Raw genomic sequence first — 27,516 nt, 5'->3', positions numbered from 1 at the left:
GGAAGTGAGGAACGCCTCTGCCCGGCATCCCGTCTGGGAAGTGAGGAGCGCCTCTGCCCAGCCGCCCTGTCTGGGATGTGGGGAGCGCCTCTGCCCAGCTGCCCCGTCTGGGAGGTCTACCACAGAGGCCAGAAGCAATGTGGGGGCTGGATGTGGTGGCTCACGCCTGTAGTCCCAGTACTCTGGGAGGCTGAGGCGGGTTGATCACTTGAGGCTAGGAGCTCGAGACCAGCCTGGCCAACATGGCGAAACGTATGAAAAATGCAACTGTCAAACCAACCAGCGAACCAAGCGACAACAGGGCAGGTCTACCCTGGAGTCATGCTCTAATTTTTTCTATTTTCCTCCCTTTCTGATCCTTTATCCCACTTTCTTTTTCTTCCTCTTCCTTCTCCTTCTTCTTTGTCAAGTAGAGGATTGAGTTATTATCATTGATCCATACAAAGTCCCTCTCTCATTTATTTTCTTTAATTCCCACCCCCCATTTCTATTCCCCATCTTCCCATGTGCAACCTTCCTAATATGTTTGATATGCATCTTTTTGTTTGTATGTACTTTTAGAAAATGTTTATTGTTTTGTGTGCAAAAAAAAATAAAAAATAAAACAAAACAAAAAAAAAGAAATTAGAAGAATAGAGTAAAAACAGATTAAAATCATTCAAGAAAAGATCAGATTAGAGTATGAAGAGACTCCCATTAGCATTTTCCCCCTAACATTAGCATTTTTTAACCATTAAGTGAAAGTCATTTTAATTATCAGGCTTTAAAGTAATGCAGGAGAGGAATAGCTTCAGAAATCAAGAGAAAAAAATTCTAGCAAATCATTGCAGATAGTTCATGCTTGCCTAGAAAACCCAATTAATTGGCATCAAAGGCTCAGATTTCTAAGTTCCTTTGCTCTGCACTCTGACATGTCAATGCTGAAAGGATAAAGATCAGCAAAAAAGGAGGGAGTAATGAATGGTACCATAGTGGTTCTCAGAGGCTAGTTATCTGTTCCTAGCCACCTATGCCAGTTCATGGGTTGGGCAGGAGGAGAAAATGCCTGAATGCAGGATTTCTGTCAGTTTCAAACCCCTTTTCTCACCAGAGTAACCAGAACCTTCAGGCAAATTAAACAAAGCTTAGCATCTGGACTAGAGCTGAAGAGGCTGTATTTGGCCTCTTATAACACTGACTCAGAGTGGCACAGTTCCAAAGCCTGAGCAGGGAGACAGTTTCCCATAACATCCCAATATCTTAGGATGGCAGGAACTCTATGTTTCAAGAAAGATTCTGTCTGCTTATTTACCAGTATATTTCCTTCCCATGACTTCTTGCCAGCCAAAAGATGCCTAAAGGCACACAGTTAGCAATTACACACTTCCAGTCTTTGAGAGTATCAGCCTTATCCTTGGTAGGCTAGCCAGGCACAGAACTCAATAGGAACAAGAGACTTCCACCTGACCACAGAGGTGAGAATCACCTTTCCCTTCACCCCCCATTGTCATTCCTCACTTTTCTTACCTTTCCATGCATTACATTGGCATTCAGTTTTTCAACCACATTCTTCTGTGACAGGTATTTCTTGCTGTCCCAAAGAAAAAAAGAGGAGAAAGAGGAGACACAAAATCATCTAAGAAACCAAAGAAATGAGGCATCTTCATTAACTTTGAATTAATCTGAGGACACTGTGAAGCAGAAGCATTCTTAGAAAACTCCATAAGTAATCTATAGTTACATAGCTTGGGGTGCTCTGGCCTTAGAATTATCATTAACACTTGGCATACTTTCCCCAAGAGTTATCTTGGGAACAATGAACAGGAAACTCTACTAAGAAAATGATGAAGATGAAGTCTAAAGTCAACAGAGCTATTTGCTACCCACCCCCCAATTCCCAAACTCCAATAAAAGGGTAGAGATTCAGATTTCTTCTATACTCACTTTGAGCTATAAAGAAAGCAACCCACTTCTCCAAGATCAATGTTGTAACCTACAGATACAACTTCATCGTCTTACCATCTGCTCAGCCAATCCACAGCAGCATTATGAAGCTGAAGGTGACCAGCACCTTGACCTGCACTGGCCAGAGTGGCCATCACAACCATAAGTTCAGGGAAGCCAGTCCCGTCACCATTGGCCAGCATCTCTGTTGCCATGGGAGTCAGGGTGCCCAGAAGAACAGCACACACGCCTTCCCCAACTTGGCTAGGAGAAAAGAAAGAGCAAGTTGGTGAATAATCAACAGGAATCTCATTCTGTGTGTTATAAAGGAAGTTTTAAATTAAACATTAAATACATAACTACAATACCAATCCCAGCTTTGGACTTGGGCTAGTAGAGCATAAAACATTCATTCAGGTTGTAACTGACAGGCCAAGTCATTCCAAAAGTTTTTCCATGGGAAAAAAATCAAGGAGCTACACTAGAATTCTTGAGTCTAGAGAGAGGTAGATACGAAAATGTTGAAAATGCTAAGGCTGGTGCCGGAAGGAAAGATAACTGCAAATATCAACATATTTCTGGGGTTGCTAGGGAAACACGACAGAAATGTAGTTGTTCTACCTGTTTTCCCGAACAATGTATGTGGTCAGTAACTGCAGCAGCTGCCGGTTCTCCTGAATCACATCCAGCTGATCAGAATCTTTTGGGGGTGATGTAGTCATGCGGGTGAGCCAGGCCTGCAGGCGCACAGGCTCCACACAGGCCAGCTGTGCCAGGGAGCCACAGAGATGCAACAGGCTCGGGTTAGGGCTCTTCTCAGCTAGTAGCAGAACAAGAGGCCAGGGTCAGTAAAGAAGGGCAAGAGGAAGGGAAAGAAGGGGCAAATTGTTGAGCCAGGAAAAGAGGAAATGGCTTCAAAGCAAGTTTTCAACTTCCTTCCAAACTTTCTCTGAGGGATTCTCTCCACTTGTTAGCATTTTCATGCTGTAGTTAAACTCAGGCAGAAGATATGCACAGTATTAGCCGGACATCAAAGTTCCCATAAGAAGATTACTAAAAGCTGTCACTCACTCAGCTGGAAGAGTTTGGTGAAGAATTTCAAAACTCGGTTACAGAATTTAGCAGAGAGGTTCTCATTGGCTGTTGCCATCATGATCTGTACAAGTTCTCCACTGGGAGGCAAGAGGGGAGAAAAATGGAAAGAATCACATTAAAGCCCCACATAAAAAGCATCCTTTCTTCACAATCTCATCTCCTCTGGGGAAAATGGCCACTTATGAGTCAATAACACAAGGTGTTCATGAAATTAACCCCCTCACCAACAACCCCAAGGAGTCAGCAATTAACTCCCCAAAGTGCAGACACCTAACCAGGCCTTAAATATTGCTGATAATAAGTACCTAAATCAACATATAGCTCCTTGCTTTCAAGAGGCATTCAAAAAATATTCACTGAATAAAGCAAAACACAGCTCACCTGTCAGAGAAAAACTCCTCCATAGCTTTACGAGCCTGGCTACTTTCCAGCTGCTTTTCCAAGTACTGGAGACATTCCTCCAGGATGGATTCATCCAGTCCACTGAGGATCAAATGGAAAACTTAACCACCAGTATTAAGACCTGTTTCAATGTCCTCCTCATGGTGATTTAGTAAAATCCAAAGTTTGTCTGACCTTGAGGGCAATGTCCAATATTGTTCTGGCAAAGCTTAACATAAAGCCTGGCACAAAGTAGGCGTTCAATACATGTTTACTGAATTAATAGCAGCCCCTCAACTTTATTTTTCTATCCTCTTCATTAGGAAGATGAACAGGAAAGGCATCTAAAGCTCAGTCCTAATCCAGATCTGCCAGTGATTTAGGGAAAAAGACACTTTGGACAAATCATTTCTACACAGCTAAAAGTGTCTGAAATTATTTATCTGTTAAAAAGAAAAAGAAAAGAGGAGACAGGGAACAAAAGGAATCCTTGATGAAAACCTGGACTACTCAACAACAAAGAGACAGGAAATTCCAACTTGTGGCACCTTCATTTGTACAATTCTCAGTGGGGTGAAAGTGAAACAACTGTTCTTTACAGCTCATCTACAGCAATGTGGCCTAAACTACCAACATCCAGCTATGCTGTGGGACTGCCCATTCCACACTCATTTCAGCAGCACAGTCAACAAAATATTAGAAATCAATTTCAGTGAGCTCCTCTGTACATCTCATCAGAGCTAGTGCAGCACTTGATAGTCATTAAAAACAATTTTAAGTCTCCAAATCTAAACATCTAAGTCTTCCATTTTCTTAATGTCTATTCCTAGGAATTAATCACAAAAAACGACTCCAAAAAACTCTTCACACATTTCCACATTAATGCAGAATGCACACAAGTACAGAATTTTCTGTTGAAAAACACAAATAACAATAAGCTGGCCACGTGTGGTGGCTCACGCCTGTAATCCCAGAATTTTGGGAGGCCAAGATGGGGGGATCACTTGAGCTCAGGAGTTCGAGACCAGCCTACACAACATGGCAAACTCCATCTCTACCAAAAAAAAAAAAAAAAAAACAACCAGCTGGGCATGGTGGCATGCACCTGTAGTCCCAGCTACACAGGAGGCTGAGGTAGGAGGACTGCTTGAGCCCCGGCGGCAGAGGTTGCAGTGACCCCACTGCACTCCAGCCTGGGCGACAGAGCAAGATCATGTCTCAGAATAAAAAAAAAACACCACACACACAAAAACAATAAGCTATTAATGACCTAAAGGCAGCAGTGTTAGTACATTTCACTGATAGCAGCAGCAGGTCACAGGAAACCTGACTGTTCTCCATCAAGCTCACCTGTTAGGATCTGCATGATTGGCCAGAATGTTGTAACAACCAGTGATCAGCTTCTCATAAACACGAGCCAAGAACTCATCAGACTCAGCAGGGCCCAAGATGCGTTCCAGGGAGTTGCTACTGATCTCGGCAACACTCTCAGTGCTTGATTCCAAAAGAAGAGGTAGCAGGGTCCGAATTACCTGTGGTGGGTTCATCTCATCCGACCAACTTCAGCAAAGAAAATGAAATCGAGTTAGTGAATACACTCCTCCAAAAAGCTGCAAAGCAAGGACAGGGTAATTCAATTACTTGCCGGGGGACAGGGGAAGGGGAATTGCACAAGGGCCTTTATTCCAGTCTTCTTCCCATGATAGCTATTTTATACACAGGTATCATCATAAAATTTCATATTCTTCTTTTTCATTATTGTATCAGAAACAAAAATCATTTTCATTTGAAAAATCCATTTATTAAAACATCAAATTAATGAGCTGCATTTTATAATATTCAATGAAGAAAATTAACTGAAACCAAAGCAAGTATTCCATCCCAGACAAGCCTTCTAGAATAACTGCCAGGAACCTGGATCACTTTTAGGGCAATACGATGTAAGACTTTACCTGTTACCTATGTATAAGAAGACAATAGTCCCTCCATTGGCCTGACCTAGTCCTTACAATGGTGGGAATTTATCCCACTATGATTCTGGAGAAACATTATCAAATAATCTGTCACTATCACTTTAAAATTTAAACCCAAGATATCTCCAAATTGCAATATGTCTTAAAGCCAGCAAGCCTTTTCTGAAAAATACTACACAGAGGAGGAAGTACTCTATTGTCTTTCAGATCTAAGTTAAAAAATCATTCTAGGTAAGTGCCTATACTTTAAAGCAACAGGTTCTTTTTGCTAAAGAAGTATACAAGAAAGCATTACTACATAGTTATAAAACTCTCACTGTCCGTCTTTAACCACAATAGAATACAGACATAGAGTCCTTGGGGCTATGTAGTAGGTACTTACACAATAAGATCTCCAGTCAACCTGACCAGTGAAAGGAGGGTGTGCTTCAGGGAAGCAGCCAGGGGCAGACTTTGGCTACAGAGAGTCCCCAGGTGTGCAGCCTGCACTGCACTAATATAACTCTCTGAAGGGATGGTGTCATTGGCAAAGGCATTGCGCTGAAAGGAAGCAAAGCAGATGTAAATGGATAGACCATCTATCCTGGAAAAAATTCTCACATGGAAAAAAAAAATGACATAAACTAAGACCCCACTGACATTTGTAAACAATAGCCTCTACTCAGTATACACTGTTATTCATGCTGGGAAGGGAAGTGGGGTACAGAAAAAGAAGCAGTTAAATTTTAATTAGTACAAAGTTAACAGTTAAATGCAATGAATATCCAATACCACTTTCAAATGATTAGAGTATAATATAATGCAGTATATTTAAAGTAAAACTATTGTTTGTCTATAATGACTGAGAAGGAACTGGATTTTGTAATGCATCTGGTCTCTATTAAAGTTCTGGGTGGTGTAAACAGAGGTCACCATCATAAAGCAGGGACAACAAGACTATAATATTTAGCTTTTGAAAAGAACTTCAGTGAGCGAATAATCTGTTAATAGAGGTAGTGTGAGCAGAGGATATACAAAGAGCAAGTAAACTGACAGAAGACTCAGTAGTATTGGCTGGGCATGGTGGCTCATGCCTGTAATCCCAGCACTTTGGGAGGCCGAGACAGGCAGATCACGAGGTCAGGAGATCAAGACCATCCTAGCTAACACAGTGAAACCCCGTCTCTACTAAAAATACAAAAAAATCAGCTGGGCGTGGTGGTGGGTGCCTGTAGTCCCAGCTACTCGGGAGGCTGAGGCAGGAGAATGGTGTGAACCCGGGAGGCGGAGCTTGCAGTAAGCCGAGATCGCGACACTGCACTCTATCCTGGGTGACAGAGCAAGATTCCGTCTCAAAAAAAAAAAAAAGACTCAGCAGTATCTAAAAGCCTAGAGAAGCTAAAAGCGACCCTGTAAAACTGTTACAAAAGGAGCAGGTTCCTGACATATAACCTACAAAGGAAACAGAATTAACATGTATTGGGAATTCGTGTGCCAGGTAATACGCTAGGCACTTAGCATTCAATACATTGAATCGTCACAGTCCAACATTCAATTGGTGAAGAAACTGAGGCTCAAATAAATAAAATTGTTTGTCTTCTGATAACACAAACTTCTAAGCAAAAAGCCATATGAGAGCCAACTAGGTGATTAAATGCACTGATTAATGATTCAGCCATAGCCAGTATTACTGCAGTATAAGATATCTTGGTAGCTAGTTTAAGCCTAATTCCTTTAGGCTTAAGAACAAAAGACAGAATGGCTAGCACTCAGTATTTCTACCCCTGGAACAGATAGGGACTCACCCAGGATCCAATATTGGGAAATTCATTGGTATTGATGTTGTTCCAGGACTCACACACAGCCTGCACTGACGATGGCAAATTCTGAACCAGTGTCGGACCTGGAGGCGACAGAAAGGACAAGGAATCATCACAAGAAAGAAGGAATGACACAGAGCATTTTAAAAGCCAAGCGCAAATGCAGAAAGAAACAGTACAGCCCAGGCTGTCAAAATAATTAGTAAGATAGCTTAGATGGATATTTCAATAGCAGTACTATGTCCAAGAACCAGTTAATTGCTTAATAGCTAACATTCTCAATTGTAAGGTTTTCATTTCCCATCATGTTCACTTTCTAATCTTGCAAGTAAAGAAGACAACTGAAAATAAGATGCGAAGTGAGGGTGAGTCATTGCAAGTCAGACTGAAATCACCATTAAACATCTGCTCCCCTTCAATAAATAGGTATCACTTTTCTCTTGATCTCTTTTGTCTTTAAGACAAATCTTAAGGGCAGGGATCATAACACACATTAAGAACAGCATTCAGTGAAGCAGTACAAAGTGAGACCATCTGAATGTTAAATGAATATTTAAAGCTTGAAATTAAGGAAAATACAAATGATTGTAAATTTCAAAGTGTAACTACTGTACTTAACTCCAATCAAGCCCTTTCATTTTCCACCCTAAATTTCTACCAGATCATTCCTAGCCCAGCAAAGAGATTTTTTCCAGGCACAAAGTACTAGCTTGCTAATCTTCCTATCCCCTATAAATGAAAAGAACACCAGCCTGGGCAACATAGGAAGACCTCATCTCTACAAAAAAATTTAAAAATTATACGGGTATGGTATTATGTGCCTGGGATCCCAGCTACTTGGGAGGCTGTGGCAGGGGGACTGCTTGAACACAGGAGGTGAAGGCCGCAGTGAGCTGCGATAGCGCCACTGCACTCCAGCCTGGGTGACAGAACAAGACCCTGCCGAGAGAAGAGAGAAGAGGCGGGGAGGGGAGGAAAGGGGAGGGGAGCAAAGATCTGTGCTAAAGACAAAATAGCCTTATGCTTTGGAACCAACAGATCCTGGTTTGGATCCCAGCTCTATCTCTTGCAAGATGCAGGATTGTGGACAAATAACTTCTCTAGGCCTAATTTCTAATGAGTAAAAAGGGGATCAAAGTAACACTTCATAGGGTTATTGTGAAGATCAAAACAGATAAACCTACCTAAATGCTTGATACACAAAAAGGCTCCAATAAATAGTAAACGCCAGTAGGCACCAAGGGAGAGAAGCAGTAGTACTAGCAGTATTAGCTGTTGTAATAATATTACACAAAAGCACATTTGTTCTCTTACCCAGAGTATTTGCCTTGCACCTACTAGAGCCAATAGCCAAAACAGCAGCAAAGCCTTGCAGTTTCTCCTTGGAAGGTTTCTCAGTTGTTCCCTCTTCATTAAAGTTTTGCAGCAAATAGGCTCTGGGGAAAAAATAGGGGGAAACTGAAGCCATAGGAATCTAATCCCACCAGTTAGGAAAAACTGGCCCTAGACTGGCTGAAAATCCTATATCTCAGTTTCCTATCTATTTAATATAGTTGATAGTGCCTGCCCCTTCCTGGTCTCTAAGAATTCCAGTGGGTAATCATTTCCCAAAGAATGTCCCCTCCTCTGAAATGCTCCCAAAACATTACTGTCTGACAAATAAGCCTGAGAAACAGTGAATACTATATCTATCCTCCTTCCCCACCTCAGAAGATTGACAATGTATACAGTAAAGGCTCTGAATACTATATTTTTTAAAACAAAACAAAAAAACTGTTTATCCAACATTTTGCAAACTTACTTGACCAGGAATGTTAACAGTTCAGTGTGGAAAGCACTGGCCTATTAGGCCAGATTAGAGTCTGTAAATTCCCAGAGGGCAATGACTTGGTCTGCGTTGGCTACTGCCATAACCCTAGCACCTAGAAAAGTACCTGGCACGTAGCAGCCATACATACTTGTTCAAAAAATTTGCCTCAAACAACAGCTCTCTATCTTCTGCAAGGCAGTCTCACTAAGAGACAAGGTTAGTTAAGTCTGACAAAGATGTAGGTCCCTTTAAAGCAGCATAAAGCCCACAGAGCTGGGCACGGTGGCTCACACCTGTAATCCCAGCACTTCGGGAGGCTGAGGCAGGTGGATCACCTGAGGTCGGGAGTTCAAGACCAGCCTGGCCAACATGGAGAAACGCCATTTCTACTGAAAATACAAAAATACAAAAATTAGCCAGGCATGGTGGTATGCAACTGTCATCCCTGCTACTCGGGAAACTGAGGAGAATCACTTGAACCCAGGAGGTGGAGGTTACAGTGAGCCGAGATCATGCCACTGCACTCCGGCCTGGACAACAGAGTGAGATTCCATCTCAAAACAAAAAAGCCCCATAGAACAGGAGTGAACACTGAGATCCTACAGGGTCCCAGATAAAGTAAATAAGCTTAAGAGAGCCCGGTGAAAACTGCTGCAAAGGGAACTAATTCTTAGCTCCAGTCTGTTACTGTTGTTTGGGAAGTCAGGCCCAGTTTTGCCAGTTCTTCCGATTTAAGAAAAGCCAGAAATCTAAACTTGTGAATAATCTCCCAATTTTATATACTGAAATTAACTTTAAAATATTTAAACATCATACAGACCAAAGTCTACAGGGCATGCAATTTGCAGTGTTTGTAATAGAAAGAGTTGAATTTCAAATAATTTCTAACTCATTTAGAGATTTTTTTTTTCTCCAACTACATATCATGACATGTAAAGAGCATTTACGGGCCAGGCACAGTGGCACAGTGGCTCATGCCTGTAATCCCAGCACTTTGGGAGGCTGAGGTGGGTAGATCACCTGAGGTGAGGAATTCAAGACCAGCCTAGCCAACATGGCGAAACCCCGTCTCTACTAAAAATACAAAAATTAGCCAGGCATGGTGGTGCATGCCTGTAATCCCAGCTACTCAGGAGGCTGAGGCAGGAGAATCACTTGAACCCGGGAGGTGGAGGTTGCAGTGAGCCAAGATCGCACCATTGCACTCCAGCCTGGGCAACAGAGCGAGACATCATCTCAGAAAAAAAATTTTTTTAATAATAATAAATAAAGAGCATTTAAGGAGCTTTAACTCAGTTAATAACAGAAATGACAGTGTTTAGAAAAATTACCTTTCTCTGTATCCTACAAGTAAAATCGTACAAAATATTTAAAGAATTATAGACATTAAACTTCCTCCTGACTCCTCCTGCACTATTTGAAAATTCCCTCATCAAGCACCCCTTCATACTAGAGAAGAAAGCATTATACTATGGGGAAAAAACCCCTAAGCTGACGAAAGGGAAAAATGTCAAATTCTGAGTCAATGGGGGATCTGCACAGAGTGAAGAGTGCATGTGCATCTCTGGGCAGGCAGTTCACCACACCTGGTGAACGATGCATAGGTGTCAATGAGTTGTAGCGTGGCTGGAAGTAGGTTCTTGGTAATCTCAGACGACTTATGAGGATCAGTCTCAGCAGCCATCTTAGAAAAATGCTCATCCAAAGAGACCTGGACCTTTGAGATGGCAGCATCGAGGGTGTAGATGGACTGCAGACTGGGAATTTCATGCAGCTGCAAGATGGTGGTACAGTCGATACTACAGAAGGATGAGATCTTTAAAAATATGCAAAATATAATTAGTTGTGGCAATGGGCTATGGTAGAAACCAAGTTCTATCATTTAGGTTCCAATACTACATACCTGTCGAGCGAAGTATTCCTCTACTATTTCAACATCATATTTCACTGAGCTACACTTAGTGGTAGATGCCAGTTCTAGAAGCGAGCTAGCATGCTCAGCCTTCATTCCCTGTTTGATAAGGTGATCCTATTTGGACAGCAAGAAAAAGTGTTTAGGAGATCACTATAGGCAGAGTCCAAAGCTTTCATCATCTTCAAATTTAAAAGCTCCTGTAAGCACAAAGCACTTTGGCTCTGAATAGTCTTAGCAGCAAGTTCTGTGTTACCTTTATCCAGTTGACATAGGAGCTGATCCGGAGCCGAGAAGACCATCGCAGAGTGTGCAAGATGTCACATTCGCTCATCTCAGGTGAGTTCATGGATAGCTGGTTAATGTAAGTCTTTGATGGTGGTAAAATTCCTAGGATCCTCCACAGTATCAAGAAGTAATATTGAAGGGCACAGGCCTCCTGGAGAAAGGAAAAGGAGCATAGAGGTAGCACTTGGTATTGCCTCAAGATCTCCCTCATAGTACGAACTACTCCAAATACAACTTTTAAAGCAGAACTGTGTAGAGTCCTGATTTTAAATTGAGATTTGGCCCCCAAGTCCATTCGCCAGATCTTTCTAGAGAGTGCACCTAGCAGAAAATGGCAGAACACACATACAAATAATTTGTTCCATATTCTGCACATTTCACAGACCAAAAAGGCTATTCCAAGACAACTTTGGCTCCCTAATAATTTGCCAATTAACCAAAAGAGGGCAGGACATTCTGCTTAGCAGACCTGCAATCAGATGTCCGTTTTTGTGGCCTGGAATTGCTTCTAGAAGTATAGAGACACATTAACAGAGCCACAGAAAAATCTCAAGCATGAGGCTTTCAATATCACACATCAACCAGTATTCACAGGAGATATAGCACTTGGGGGGGACCACTAACTCTTAAATTACAATTCTCTCAATGGTAACCAAAAAAATGCAACAGCTGATTACATTATCTTTAAGGTGAACATAGCTACCCAAACTACCTAGAAATACTCAAGTATCAGTCAGTTTTGCAAATCAATATTCAATAAACTGATTACATTTCAGAAGGAAATTTCTGATAGAAATGATCAATGATCAAACACAACCCAAAGACTTCTCAGGGTTCCATGGTCTTACCAAGGCTGTTACATTCTTGTTTTCCTTTCTCCTAACTGTATCAAGCTGGGACCCAGCTGCAAGCAGGGCTGTCAGTGCAGCATAAAGCTCATCATACTTGACAAGCTTGGAGAAAAGGACGTCACATGCCTGACATCAAGAAAGAAAGACAATTATTTCCTTATTTTTAAAGCATTTTTTCCTACTGCCTATGCACTATCACTTATCCTCATGATTGACAAAATATCCCATCAAATCATACTCATTAATTTCTCCTTGGAGCAGATTCCCATTCTAGGACGTTACTCACACTGTTTGCAAGCTATCGTGAGCACAAACTGCTGGCTTTAGAATAAGAGCGTAAGGCAATTATTTTTGTCCATTAAAATACTTGCACGTGAAAAATGCTAACAAAGATTGTCTTCAAAAATCAAGTGTCAGAGGTGCCAATCCAGAAAGGATGAACCCCACAGCAAAAGTGCACCCAACAAATAAATATCCAAGTAACATTTTCCTATTAGAATAAGCTCAAATCGTAACACAGACTACATTTCCTGACTATAAAAAGTCAGTTATTCCCTTTCCCCCCAGTAGGCTGATTCTGGTGGAAACCATCTGACCCACATATAAAATGCAGTTTTAAAATTCCTAGTACCACAGAATCAAGTCGGTTCAAATCGTCCTCTGAGGCTTCTGGGGACAGGACACAGTAGAATCTGGGTTGTGGGACAGCATCTGAAAAGTAATGTGCTAATTAAAAGAACGGTTTCATTCTTAACTCTATCTAACTAGTATGCAATGTAAAAACTCAGAAAACACTTATAACAAGGTTTCCCAACCTTAACAATATTGACATCTGGAGCCAGATAAGTGTTTGCTGTGGGAGGCCATCTTGTGCACTCTAGGTGATTTAACAGCAGCCCTGGCTTCTACCCACTGAATGCCAGTAGCACCCCCAGTTGTGACAACCAAAAATATCTCTAGACATTGCCAAATGTCCTGGAGGGGAGAGGGCAAAATCACCTATTGAGAACCATTGCTCTAAGAGTTAAGTAGGGTGCCCTAGAATCAAATCAATCAACAAATTGTATCATTAGTCTGCACACATTAAACTTACATGCTGTTTCCCTAACATCAAATAGTAAGAGATAACAGTAAACTCACACTAAGGCTTCACAAAAGTTTCCACAAAACACACTTAACATCAAATAATCCTCGGGGTAAGCACAAACACACACTAAAAATGAACACAAGAAACACCTCATCCAAAGAACAGACAATTGCTATATGAGAAAAACACTAGAGATAATCTCATGTTCACATTAGTTTCAGACCAGCATATCACCAAGACCCAAAAGGAAATTTAGCTGTACATTAGAACCACAACTCTAAGGGAAAATAAGGAAAATTAATCACACAGAGTGGCAAGAATCCATATACTGTACCCTATGGCCAGACATGAGGATTCTGATTTCTTGTGTCTCAATTTATTTTTTAGTTTTTATTTCTTTTGACACAGGGGTCTCACTCTGTCATCCAGGCTGGAGTACAGTGGCGTGATCATAGCTCACTGCAAGCTCAACCTCCCAAGCTCAAACGATCCTCCCACCTTAGCCTCTCAAGTAGCTGGGACCACAGGCACATGCCCCCATGCCCAGCTACTTATTAAAATAATTTTTGGTAGACGGGATCTACTCAGGCTGATCTCAAATTCCTGGGTTCAAGCGATCTTCCCACTTTGCCCTCCCAAAGTGCTGGGATTACAGGCATGAGCCACCATGCTCGGCCTCAATTTTTTTTTTTCCTTGAAATAGAGTCTTGTTCTGCTGCCCAGGCTGGAGTGCAGTGGTGCAATTTCAGCTCACTGCAACCTCTGCTTCCTGGTGCAAGTGATTCTCTTGCCTCAGCCACCAGAGTAGCTGGGATTACAGGCAGGCACCACCAAACCTGGCTAAACGTTGTTTGTATTTTTTCAGTAGAGATGGGGTTTCACCAGGTTAGCCAGGCGGGTCTCCAACTCCTGACCTCAAATGATCTGCCTGCCTCTGCCTCCCAATGTGCTGGGATTACAGGCATGAGCCACAGTGTCTGGCTTCAATTTTTTAAAAAATATAAAAGTAGGCTATGTGGGAGTCCATTTCTGAAATGTTTTAATCCATAGGTGATTTGCCACCCATAGGGATTACACTAAAGCAAATGACCAAAGATCCTCCAAGAGTCTCCAAGCTTCAAATTCAACCCCACCAATGAGAATCAGTAAGTCAGTTTCTTATTGACAATCTTCTTTCTGACCTGATGAGAAATGCTTAGACCAGTTTTCTTCTACTTCTTTGAATCCATGATAGAGAGGAGTAGTTGCCCGGCGGCTGTTGCTGTCCTGGGATCCACTTGCCCACCCAAAGGGAGGACTTAGCAGGTTATGCTGTACCTTTTAAAACACAAATACTGAAATTAAGAAAGATACACAGTCACCATTCAGCTTTTCACTTAGGCATGATAATAGCTCAGTACACCGAATCTTGGTAATCTGAATGTGGGTGTTCTACATTCAAATATTCTGTTTTATTGGGCACCATTCAGCTTTTCACTCAGGTATGATAATAGCTTGGTATACCAAAGCCTGGGAAACTCACAAACCAAAATAAAAATTTAAAGATTTTTCTGTGACTACTTTTGGAATGCAATTTTTGGTGGAACATAAACGGAATAGTGCTCAATGAAACATTTTAAGAAATGCTGAACACAGTTAAGTCTGAACGGATCCTCCTATCCTCATTTTGGATCCTTACAACAAAGGAATTTACCAATCCATAAAATTTACTACTTGACTGTCATTCAACCACTAACAAATACTCATCGAGGGCCGATGCTCAGGGCACTGCATCAGACACAGGTAGAGCAGGGCAATTCATGAGAGAATGCCTTTGAACACAGCCTACATTCCACTTTCAAAAAATGCATCAAATCAAGTAATCTACATGTATCATTTCTGGCTAAACATCAGTACAAGTCTCAGTGGTTCTCCTAATCCTACCCATCAACCTACCAACACCTAAAACCTAAAGTGAGCAGGTCATTTGGGCTGCGGATCATGGTAACCATTGAGAAGAATAAAGTTCTCAGTAACGGTGAAGCAAAAAAGAACGTGTTGGTCTGTACCTGCTCAAATAGATACACAGGGGCTTTGGAGTACTGATGAAGCAGATAATCAAAGATGAGAAGGAGGCGAGCCAAGATGAGCGGCACGGAGCGCATCTGAGCATCCATGTTGACGCTCAACTCCTGGATGATCTGGACAAAAAGTGTCAATATGGCCCGCCGGCCTGTCTCGGTGAAATTGTGGAAAATGAGGAGGAGCAGCTGCAGGTGTTCTACATTCAGATCTTCTGTCTCATTGGGCACCACGCCTTGCAGGGCATTCTGCTTCATTGTAGACAAAAACCTACCAGAGAGAAAAGATCACTATATCTGGTGGGAAAAAGAGCATTCCCCAGGAGTTATAATGTCAAGCACTAGAAGAGTTACATTTCCTAAACCCAGGCAGTAAGAAAACAAATTAAGGAAGGAAAAAAAGGCTACATGGTAAAGAGAAGACAGAAACTTTATTTTGGCTAAAAAAAGTCAGACTTGGCCAGCCGGGCACAGTGGCTCAGTCTATAATCCTAACACTTTGGGAGGTTGAGGGGAGGATCACTTGAGGCAAGCCTTAACACAGGCGTGTTAATGCCCACCCTGTCATTTGTGACCATGAAAAGTACTACAAGTTCCCCCACAAAAATGTTGCTATTGTTCCTTTCTGATTAATAAACTTGGACAGGTGAACCAATTCAATTACTTTTCCCCATACTTTGATTCTATCATTTAATGCTAGTTTTGAAAGTTTATACTACAGGTTAAAAATCACTGCATAATAGTCAAAAATAACTCAATAGACTATAAAGCAATAAAAAAGAAATTACACTATTCAGAGAATTTGTCAGAAGAGCTTTTATGCAAAAAAGGAATGAATGTAGCCAACTGTTTCCAATAGCCTTCGGCTATTTGGAAAGAGATGTGTGTTTTAATATTAGGAAGAGATTTGTGTGTTTAACAAGGGTTTCCCTCATTGCACCCCTCGACCCTCTCAGCCTTTTTGCAAGATTCCACCAGGAAAAATATAGTGGGTCTTTGGCACTCAAGGAGGTTTATGATTTCTCAAATCCAGCATTAGAGCTATTTGATCCTAGAATGGGGAACAGAAAGCAAAGCCTTTTAGGAAAACAAACTGCTTTGAAGACTTCTAACCATGTAAACAAAAATGGCAAATACAGGTCCGTCTAAAGCGGATTTAGATGATTAATCTGAGCTTCCCCCAAGGAAAAAAATTCTTTAAAATTTGTCCAAAAAAGTCCGCAAGTGCCCCTAAGTGGTTTCATGTTGAAAGCAAAATAACCAAGGACAGAGCTGGCTTCCCTGCTTGTCTTTCAAAAAAACAGGTCAGGATAAAATTGGTTCTGTTCAAGACTGTGGTTCCATCTAATAATTATAACCAAATCTCCCATGTGCTACAGGGAGACTTTATTTCCAGACCAAAGTTGACATACTTGTTTTTTTAACAGCACATCTCCAACTCTATCCCTCTTCTACCCTCCCCACTCTAAACATTACCATTACAGCAATGTCTCAAAGCCACAGATTAACTACAAAGAAGTCAAACAAAAAAGGAAATAACCTTCTCTATAGGCCTTCCCTTAGAGGCATCTTACCTGTCCCAAACTTTAAGGCATTCTGGGACGTCAGGGTCACCTTGAGCACTGGCTTTATGTTGCCAGATGAGCAGGAGGCGTGAAAGCACAGAGAGGCTTTGAGGGTGAATGTACAAGGGCCAAGGGCCCTCAGAAAAAGGAGCCACTCCTAGCTGCTGCAACAGTGTGTTCTGACAGGAAAGACATGGAACAGAACATTAGGAAACAGATATGGGATAAAGTCAAAAGGTTACTCATGTTCTCAAACGTTTGTTTGTTTATTTTAATATTGAACAGAATATTTTAAAGAAAGAAGGACCTAGAAATTCAGATTTTGGAATAGTTTGGATAAAGATCATTTAGGTCAACAAATGAGAAAAACATAAGTGAAAACTGACTGATCTAACCTCATTAACATTTATAGTTAATGAGTGTCAGATATGGGCTCCTGAAAAAGGAGAAAAGCATTGAGATACCAGAATCGGGATAATTTTGTAAATGGACAAAACATGAAAAGTTGTTGCCTTTGAAAGCAAACTTCTTGAACAACTGTAATAGCTAATAGTTTTTCTTTAATAATCAGTTACATAATACAAATAACACCCAAAAGGGGAAGATCCAACACCTTAGAGATCCACAGTATTGGCAGAGAAATTCTGCCTATGAGATCTCAAGGCACCCAGAACTCAACAAGGCTGTTCTTCACCTCCAGGTGGAGCATGTCTTTCAAATGAGCTTCATTTTCAGCTCAGTTAACTAAGCTGCAAATTATCTTCTCAAACACACACACACACACACACTGAGCAGGATGCCAATGGAAAACCAGACAAATGCCTGCTTTCTCACTTGGCTTCAGAAGACACAACGCATGGTTACTGTGGGATGTAGGATAAATTTCTAAGTCTGCCAAATTAAATTATATTTTTATACTACATCCTCAAGGACCCTTCCTTGGAAATGTTTCACAAAATGTCGCTGGCCTCAAGAGCAGTTTCCACGGACTAGGCAGTTACCGTAGGTTGAGTTAAGCGCAGAGCATACTTTTTTGTCACACCGGATGTGTCAGGCAGAGACAGGAAGTATTATCTGCTCCATGTCACTGATGAGGGAAGGTGAAGGTCTCTAAGTGGTAAAGCCAGGTTTATCTCTAAAACCATGTTCTTTTTTTTTTTTTTTTTTTTTTTTTGAGATAGAGTCTCACTCCATCACCCAGACTGGAGTGCAGTTGCGCAATCTCAGCTCACTGTAACCTCCACCTCCGGGATTCAAGCAATTCTTGTGTCTCAGCCTCCCGAGTAGCTAGGATTACAGGCATGTGCCACCACGCCTGGCTAATTTTTTTTATTTTTAGTAGAGATGGGGTTTCACAATGTTGGCCAGGCTGGTCTCGAACTTCTGGCCTCAAGTGATCTACCCGCCTCCCAAAGTGCCATGGCGCCCGGCCTCTAAAACCACATTCTTAACCACCATGCTCAACAAAGTCATAGACAACTTCTTAATTCCTAAGTTAAATGAAACAAACAAACAAAAAAACCTACCTGAGCTACATGAAAAATACTAACTATAGCACAATTCTAATAATGGAAAAATCAGGAAAAAAATCTAAATGTTCAAATCGAGGGGTGTACCTAGCCATATATATAGATAAGTAACATATATTCCTTATAATGCTGTTTTTTAATGCTATTTTTTTTAGCTTATTTTTCATCTTGGTGTCAGTTTTTCAGTCCTCAGAGCCACAAAAATGAGTTAACATTCCATAGGAACCTGGTCTTTCCCTTCCACCCTAATCCTTCCTTCTGAGCTCTAAGTAAGGTAACTGACTCTCTAAGAAGTCAAACTGCACCACAGTCCATCTAGCAGCAGAACTCTGGCTGAGTCCTCCCTTCCTCCACTCTTCTTTCATACTGGCATTTCTGAGGGTTCAGCCTCAGCCTTCAGCTATCTTGCTAGTCTTACTGTTTCTCATTACTTCAAAAATTGCCCCAATTTAATTCCTGAATTTCAGACTCACATTCCCAACTATTTTCTAGACACCAGCACCCCAAAACTTCATCATAGTGAAACTGAAACCTTAGACCGAGCACAGAGGCTCACACTTACAGTCCCAGCTATACGGGAGACTGAGGTGGGAAGATCACTTGGGCCAGGAGTTCGAGCAGCCTGGGCAACATAGCGAGACGGACGGAAGGAAGGAAGGAAGGAAAGAAGGAAGGAAGGAAGGAAGGAAGGAAGGAAGGAAGGAAGGAAGGAACCAGCCGGGCATGATGGCACACACACATAGTCCCAAAAGGCTGAGGGCAAGAGTACTGCTTGAGCCCAGAGTTTGAGACCAGCCTGGAAGATATAGTAACATCCCCACCTCTAAAAAAAAACAAATAAAACAAAACCCAATCTCTCTTACCCCCAAACCAACTCTCCTTCCTGACTTTCCTGTCTCTATTAATGACAATAGCATCCTTCTAGTTTCATTTGAGTTTCAAACTCAGGCAATATCCAAGACTCCTTCCTTTCCATGCTCTTTGCCCCATTCAAATAATGGCCCATGATCTCTGCAAAATGTCCTATGCCGTATCTCCCTCCTTTTTCATGATCCCACACTAACTCAAGTTATCTTTATTTCTTCAGTGTCTATAATAGTACCTGGCACATAGTAGGTGCTCAATGAATATGTATTGAACAAATGAACCAAGAGACTGCAATAATAATATTAAACAATAATACAAGTATAAAGAGAGCTAACATTTAGCAGGTACTAGTACTAGGTACCAAGCATTATTTTTGCTTTACTTTTCTTGTGTGGTGAAGTATCATAACATAAAATTTACCATTTCAACCATTTTTACATGAACAGTTCTGTGGCATTAAGCACATACACATTATTTTGCAACCCTTACTACCATCCACGTCCAGAACTTTTTCGTCTCTCCAAACTGAAACACTGTACCCACTAAACACCAAGTCCCCACTTTCCCACCTCCCTGCCCCACGCAACCACCATTCTACTTTCTGTCTCTATGAATCTGACTACCTAAGTACCTCAGAAGTGGAACCATACAGGGTTGTATTTGTGTTTCTGTGACTGACTAATTTAGCATCATGTCTTTATGGTTCATCCATGTTGTAGCATGTGTCACACTTTCCTTCCTTCTGAAGGCTGTATAACATTCATCGTATGGATGGATGTTTTGTTTATCCATTCAAATGTCAATGGACACCCGGGTTGCTTCCATCTTCTGGCTACTGGGAATAATACTGCTATGAACATGCATGGATAAACACCTGTTCAAGCCCCTGCTTACATTTCTTCTGGGGTATATAAGTAGAATTGCTGAATCATATAGTAATTCTATTTTTTTTTGGCAGATAGGGATCTTGCTATGTTGCCCAGGCTAAAGTACAGTGGCTATTCGCAGGCGCAATCATAGCATACTACAGCCTCAAACTCCTGAGCTGAAGTGATTCTCTCGCCTCGCCTCCCGAGTAGCTGAGACTACAGGCACGTGCCACCATATAGTAATTCTATATGTAATTTTTTGCAGAATTGACATACTATTTTCCACAGCTACTGTATCATTTTATGTTCCCACCAGCAATGCATCAAGAATTCCATTTTCTCCACATCCTCACCAACACTTACTTTCCATTTAATAATAGCCACCCTAATGGGTGTAAGTGAAGTGGTATCTCATTGTGGTTTTGAGTCACAAACATAATGGAATATCATACAGTAGTCCAAACAATAACTATAGAAATACATAACAATATAGATGAATCTTGGCAATACAGTACTATATCATACTACATGAAAAAAGAGAGAGCTTGAAAACATTACATAGAGCATGATGTCATTTGCTATAAAACTACAAGCAATTATTAAAACTTTTTTTAAATTTAAGGAATATAGATTATATATGTACATACACATACATATATGACAAAGGACATGAGGAACTTGAGATTTAGGATTCAAGACATTAGCTATTTCAGTGGGGAGAGAGAACCATAAGATTGGAAGTTCACAGTCAATGTCCTAGATTTTGTTCTGGTGGTGGGTTTGCAAGTACAAGTGTATATGAGAGCATCTATCTCCTATAATTTGATTGATTATTTTAAAACACACATTTTAATTTGTCTTTCTTCAAATACTAAAGATGTTGAATACTTTTCCTATGTTTATTGACCACTTATATTTCTTTTCATATAAACTGCCTGCTTGTGTATTTGTCCACTTTTCTGCTAGCATAATCATCAGGAGTTTCTGTTTGTTTTTGTGGGTTTTCCTTTTCTTTAAGCTTACTGACTTAAGATAAAGGACGTATTTTTTTTTCTGGAAATGACCCTAAATATAAGGCACAGGGACATACTAGAATCACCTCTCAATGCTCTTTCCAGGGAGGGGATTTAATGACAAACTGTTCCTCAACAATTGGAGCTACAGGCCGGGAGCGGTGGCTCACGCCTGTAATCCCAGCACTTTGGGAGGCCGAGGCGGGCAGATCACTTGGGGTCAGGAGTTCGAGACCAGCCTGGCCAACATGGTGAAACCCTGTCTCTACTAAAAATACAAAAATTAGCCAGCCATGGTGACACGCACCTGTAATCCCAGCTACTCAGGAGGCTGAGGCAGGAGAATCGCTTGAACCTGGGAGGTGGAGGTTGCAGTGAGCCAAGATCGTCTCACTGCACTCCAGCCTGGGTAACAGAGCAAGACTCCATCTCAAAAAAACAAACAAATAATTGGAGCTGCAGCCTATGGAAGCTGGTGTCATGAGCTCTTGCCTAGATGGTCACAGCACACACAAACCTGCAGGTTAGGTGACTGAAGGTCAGAGGTTACCAGTGAGTGGTTGAAATGATAGAGAGCTGCAGCAAACTCTTCATCTGATGAACCTTGAAGACAAGTAGAAAAGTCAATTACTTAAGCAGCTATTGCATGCACCACACCTCCCTGCCAACAGCCAAACTCCATGAGAAAAAAAATCCACCAGGCACATATCTTGTCTACTGACCCTTGAGTCCATCTTTGTCCACCTCCTTGATGATACTGGCTAGGGTGGCCATATGGTGTTCTGAAAGAGATACACTCAGATAGTTTCGGATAAAATTGTTCCGAGAGTTCAACATGGAAGAGGTGATGAAGTTCAAAATGTTGGAAGCCAGACCTAAGAACTGAAAGGAACACATAAAAAAAGCTCTTATCAGGGTCATAAGCCCAGCGCTCCTATAAACTCTGATTACAAATAGAAAATAAAATATTGCTTATAGGTCTCATGCAATGAACACAATGAATGAAAGAATCAGATTTTAAATCACTTACAGTGGGCCTAAGTTTCATTATGAGAGTCTCTCTTTCCCATGTAATTCTACTTACACAAAATGGCATTCCAGTTTAATATAACAGATGTTACAAAACAGTGTATGAAAACAGGATTTCTAAATAGACTGACCCATTTCTTTTGTTCTCCTAAGGTCCTTTGTCCGGCTCCAATTCATTACTGATATATTCAATCCTGAAGCCTATATTAATGATTATTACACATATATAGAATTCCTAGCTCTTAACTTCTCTACTAAAATTAAATTGAATTATTGTATAAATGTTTTTTGTCCACATCCTTGACTGTAAGCTATATATATGAAGGCAAGAACTGTATCTGACTCACTCACATCATCAGAACCGGGACTGACACTTACTGGATAATCAATACTAGTCGAACCAAGAGTTCAACCATAGCAAGCACTTATGATATATCAGACCTATGCTAAGCACTTTACAAATAGTCTCTCTTTAAGATGTCACAACACCTTTAGATGCAGGTACAATCACTGTCATATGATAGGAGACAAAACTAAGGCTAGAAAAAATTCAGATTCTTGCCCAATGTCACAAAGCCATTAAGTGACTCTAAAGGCCAGCAGAGAAACAGGAACAGTCACACAAGTTATTTAATGACACATAATCAAGACATATAAGTCCTAAGCAAAAATATCTTTAAACACTACAGTTATCCAAGCCACAAAATGTTTGAGTTTAAATGACCTGCTTCTCATACCCCTAGCTCCCCATGTCCACTTCCCCTAAACCTTAGAAACCTACTCTTACCAACTCAGGATCTTTGCGACTCGCCAGAATGTTGCCCTTCTCACCAGGGGCCTGCTTACTGGGGCTTTTAACCCGAGGAGAGCTTTCCAGTGGAGGAGGTGGGGGAGGAGGCGGAGGTGCTGCTTTCTCTTTACTGGGAGAAATAGTCTCCTCAAACCATTGCCCCAAAATAGGCTCACTGTCATCATCTGAATAGAGAAAGATAAAGTAACGAAAATAAATATTTTTTAAAAGTGTTTTTGGTGCATCTGCTTCCTAAAAGTGCTTAAGTCAAAAGGAACACAAGGATATCCCGATTGTGATGGTGGTTACAAGGTTGCATTTGTGTATCAAAACTCATCTAAATGCATACATAAAATAAGAGCAAAACTGATCATCAATAACTGATTCAAATGTTTGGATAGATTCAACCCGTTAAGAATTTCTCACATTATTGCATGTAAATTATACTCAAATAAAACTGATTTATTTTTTCTTTCTTTTTTTTTTTTTTTTTGAGAGGGAGTCTCGCTCTGTCACCCAGGCTGGAGTGCAGTGGTGCAATATTGGCTCATGGCAACCTCCACCTCCCGGGTTCAAGCAATTCTCCTGCCTCAGCCTCCCGAGTAGCTGGGACTACAGGCATGTGCCACCATGCCCGGCTAATTTTTGTATTTTTAGTAGAGACGGGGTTTCACCATATTGGCCAGGCTGGTCTCGAACTCCTGACCTTGTGATCTGCCCACCTCAGCCTCCCAAAGTGCTGGGATTACAGGTGTGAGCCACCGCACCCAGCCGATTTTTCTTTAAGGAGCCCAACAAAGAAAGAAAAACAACTTCACATTATTTTACTCGTAACAAGCCAAACATTTTCAAGAGCAAATTTATACTTGCCTTATCAACCATAAATCACAGGATGGTAAGAATCACGCCTCCCTCCGTATTTCACATTGTTCCCACAAATCTGATTATGAAATAATCTGAGGTACTTACCTTATTCCCTCTCTCATCAAACTAAGGCAGGAGGGCATGCCAGTGTGTTCACTGCAACACGATTAGGTTTCTCTACTCAAGCTTCCCTAAACTATGACTATGATAACATCCAAACCGAACACCTCACATGTGACCTACTGAGTTTCACTGAAAAAGTTTAGAGCAGAGGTCACAAAATCAGTCAACACAGGAAGAAATATGGAACAATTGAAATGTTTTCTGATTTTGGAGGGAAAGGAATGAAAAGTAAACCAGGCTTGGCTGAAAGTTGTTTCCATCATTCATTCATCAACAGCTCAACTTGCTCTTAAATAACATGTCATCTTTGAATGCACATAAAACCAAGGTCCAGGCTAAGCAGGTGAAAACAAAATGGAAACTTTGGTTTGTTCAGGAAACTACAGGAATCTGCTGAGAACACTCCTGTTGCACTCTATAGCTTATCTCTGGGAGACAGAAAAGAGCGGCCTCTACCTTGGCTGCTGTCCTCCTCCGTGCTACTGAAATCATCCTCGTAGTAAGTATTGGAGTCGGTGGAGGCGCTGGCATCGCTGCTCATGGAGCCCTTCCTTTGCCGCTGCAGGACACATGCCTAGGAAAATGACAATTACAAAACCGGAGCCATCCTATTTAATCTCATTCGCCGCATGAAAACTTTTTCCATTTCTCTTTATTTTTTCCTAAATCCAAGAGTATGCCTCTTAATAGCTCCCTTAATTAAGGACTTTCATCACTTTATCCTACAAAAACACTACCAACCAGAGACGTGGACAAGAATTGAAAAAAGGCGTATTTCCATAGTGTCCTCTATGCTTCTGCTTCAGTATGCCAATCACTACAAATCACCAAATAGCCACGTGTATCACAAAACTGATAATCAATAACTGATTCAAATGTTTGGATAGATTCAACCCGTTAAGAATTTCTCACTTCAACACCATTACCACAACTTTGGGTCTATAAAGGTCGGTATATAGTCAGTCTTACTCATTTCAAGAAGGTTTTATATATATATATAAAATACATATAAAATATATATATCATATATATAAAATACATATAAAATATATATATCATATATATAAAATTATAAGACATTCTTCTAAATTATCAATGGCTTGACTCCCACCCACCTTTCTGTAGGAAGTTGAAAGTAACGTCAAGAGCAGGTTCATCAGCGGGACAGAGTCAATCAGCCGTTGAATCCTCTGTATGGAGGTGCTCTGGGCCATAATGCTCAGGGCTGCAGGGGGGCCATCTGTCTCCCAACCCTGAAAGCAATGATATCAAAGGGCAATTAATGATACTACTCAGCCAGAAAAAACAACTTGAGTTGATGGATCAAGCTTGCTTGGCCAGAAGTGGATCCCGCAATCAATATGCTGATTACCATGGGGATAACCTCCTCACCTTGTGAAGGGCCTCCACTTGCAGGTCTTGAAAGAGAGACGTTAGCAATTTAATGGCATGGTTTGCCAATATTACTGAGAGTACCCCAAATCCCTGATGCCTACAAAAAGAAAAAGGAAAACACAAACCTTAAAATAATTAACAATAAATTACAACCTCTGAAATAGTGGATCTTGCCATTTTGGGGTCTTAGACCCCTTTCAGACTCTGTGGACCTTTCTCCAGAAAAAAAAAAAAATTGTACATACATACATCTGCATATAATTTCTGAAGTTCACAATCTCCTTGAACCCCATCCACAAATGGCCTAAGGATCTGCAGGCTTCAGGTTAAGAACTCCTGGACTAGGTTGGGCACAGTGGCTTACACCTTAAATCCCAACACTTTTGAGAGGCCAAGATGAGAGGATCACTTGTGCCCAAGAATTTGAGACCAGCCTGGGCAACCTAGAGAGGGAGACCCTGTATCTACAAAAAAATTAAAAAGTTACCCAGGTGCAGTGGCATGTACCTATGGTCCCAGCTACTTGGGAGGCTGAGGTGAGCCACTGCACTCCAGCCTGGGTGACAGAACAAGACCTTGTCTCAAAACAAAAAAATAAATAAATAAATAAAACCTCCTGGAATAGAAGAAACTCCCAAATCGAAAAATTTTTGGAATTTAAACAATCAGTTCAAAGCTAATGGGTTATGCAAAGATGCTGACTTTTAAATGTAGATTGAACTTTTAAAGAATCATTGTTTTGAAAAGAAAAAGGTTAGAATTACCAACTTCTATAAAATATCTGGAAACAAATCTAAGAGAATAAAAAGACAGGCCGGGAGCAGTGGCTCATGCCTATAATCCCAGCACCTGGGGAGGCCAAGGTGGGAGGATCACTTGAACCCAGAAGTTCAAGACCAACCTCGGCAACATGGCAAGAAACTGTCTCTATAAAATATGAAAAACTTAGCCAGATATGGTGGTGCACACCTGTGGTGCCAGCTACCCAATAGGCCAGGGTAGAAGGATCACTTGAGCCCAGGAGGGGGAGGCTGCAGTGAACTGTGTTCATACTACTGCACTCCAACCTGGGCAATAGAGTGAGGCTTTGTTTCAAAAATAAAAATAAAATAAAGAAAAGAAAACTACATTCAAGTAAAGTGTTTTCCTCCTGTCCAAAATGTCCACATAACAAAAGGTTAATATATCTGATTTGCAAGTTTATATAAATCAAAAAGAAAAAAGAACAAACACAGGCCAGATGTGGTGGCTCACATCTTTATCCCAGCACTTTGGGAGGCTGAGGCAGGAGGATTGTTTGGGGCCAAGAGTGCAAAACCAGCCTGGTCAATGCAGCAAGATCCCATCCCTATAAAAAAAATTTTAAAAATTGGCTGGAAATGGTGGTGCACACCTGTAGTCCTAGCTACTCAGGAGGCTGAGGTGGGAGGATCACCAGAGCCCAGGAGTTCAAGGTTACAGTGAACTATAATCCTACCATTGCACTCTAGCCTAGGAGACAAAGTGAGACTCTATCTCTGTAAAAATAATAATAAAAAAATTAAAAAGAAAATGACAAATACCAAAAAGAAAACCAAGGCAAAGGACATAAGGCAGTTTACAAAAGAAATACAAATGACCAATAAATAGGTGAAATGAAATACAATCACACTAGTAATCAAAGAAATACAAATACATGAAATATCATAGCATTCTCTCCTCTAAGATAAGCAAACATGAAGACTAATGATGCCCAGTGTCAAAGAGACATGGGGAAACGGGCATATAAGCACACAGCTGGTGTCAATGCAAATTAGTGTTACTTTTCTAAAGAGTAGTTTGACAAAACATTTCCAATGTTTAAATATGTGAGCCCTTTGTCCCAACAATGGTACTTTTGGGAATTCATCCCAAGAGGACAATTAAGTTCCCAAAAGTTTGTATTTCAGCAAGTTACCAAAGCAAAATTTATCAAAACAAGACATTTGTTACAATCTAAATAAGTGCTTAGCAATAGGGGAATTAGGCAACTGTGGTATATTTACATAGTGGAATACTGCTGGCCATTAAAAACTTAGACATTTTAATAGTGTCACTGAAAAGATGCTGCAGTATTTCATATACACTGATCCCATTTTTGTAAACTTATATATTTTTTATATGTGCAAAGAAAAATGTCTGAAGGAATGTTTACCAATTTGAGTGGTAGAATTTGGGATCATTTTTACCTTTCCTATTTATGCCCATCTGTATGGCTTGTCACTTATACAACATACATGTATTCTTTTAAAATATGAAGAAACAACAGCCATTT

At 40.9% G+C, this 27,516-nt stretch overlaps 1 protein-coding gene across 9 annotated transcripts in view; it reads right to left on the bottom strand.

Moving 5' to 3' along the window:
* The window catches only part of UBR4 (ubiquitin protein ligase E3 component n-recognin 4), a 146,166-nt gene that overhangs the window by 98,094 nt on the left and 20,556 nt on the right, over window positions 1-27,516 (bottom strand). For all 9 annotated transcript variants that reach the window (XM_032759101.2, XM_032759105.2, XM_032759109.2 and 6 more), the window contains exons 12-34: window positions 25,221-25,320; window positions 24,944-25,081; window positions 24,285-24,402; window positions 22,839-23,026; window positions 21,745-21,904; window positions 21,540-21,625; window positions 16,754-16,923; window positions 15,168-15,450; window positions 14,301-14,436; window positions 12,664-12,743; window positions 12,030-12,158; window positions 11,150-11,332; window positions 10,885-11,010; window positions 10,568-10,797; window positions 8,486-8,607; window positions 7,157-7,254; window positions 5,755-5,912; window positions 4,750-4,959; window positions 3,400-3,501; window positions 2,995-3,095; window positions 2,545-2,743; window positions 1,999-2,187; window positions 1,507-1,570 (exon numbers count right to left, since the gene is read on the bottom strand). In XM_032759101.2, the coding sequence (XP_032614992.1) occupies window positions 1,507-1,570; window positions 1,999-2,187; window positions 2,545-2,743; window positions 2,995-3,095; window positions 3,400-3,501; window positions 4,750-4,959; window positions 5,755-5,912; window positions 7,157-7,254; window positions 8,486-8,607; window positions 10,568-10,797; window positions 10,885-11,010; window positions 11,150-11,332; window positions 12,030-12,158; window positions 12,664-12,743; window positions 14,301-14,436; window positions 15,168-15,450; window positions 16,754-16,923; window positions 21,540-21,625; window positions 21,745-21,904; window positions 22,839-23,026; window positions 24,285-24,402; window positions 24,944-25,081; window positions 25,221-25,320 (3,370 nt within the window). The remainder of the gene's footprint in view (window positions 1-1,506; window positions 1,571-1,998; window positions 2,188-2,544; window positions 2,744-2,994; window positions 3,096-3,399; window positions 3,502-4,749; window positions 4,960-5,754; window positions 5,913-7,156; window positions 7,255-8,485; window positions 8,608-10,567; window positions 10,798-10,884; window positions 11,011-11,149; window positions 11,333-12,029; window positions 12,159-12,663; window positions 12,744-14,300; window positions 14,437-15,167; window positions 15,451-16,753; window positions 16,924-21,539; window positions 21,626-21,744; window positions 21,905-22,838; window positions 23,027-24,284; window positions 24,403-24,943; window positions 25,082-25,220; window positions 25,321-27,516) is intronic.

Source organism: Hylobates moloch, unplaced genomic scaffold (genome assembly GCF_009828535.3).
Source record: "Hylobates moloch isolate HMO894 unplaced genomic scaffold, HMol_V3 SCAFFOLD_9, whole genome shotgun sequence".
NCBI classification, from domain to species: domain Eukaryota; kingdom Metazoa; phylum Chordata; class Mammalia; order Primates; family Hylobatidae; genus Hylobates; species Hylobates moloch.
The sequence above is the reverse complement of the archived record's forward strand: the minus strand, read 5'-3'. Positions and strand labels throughout refer to the sequence as shown.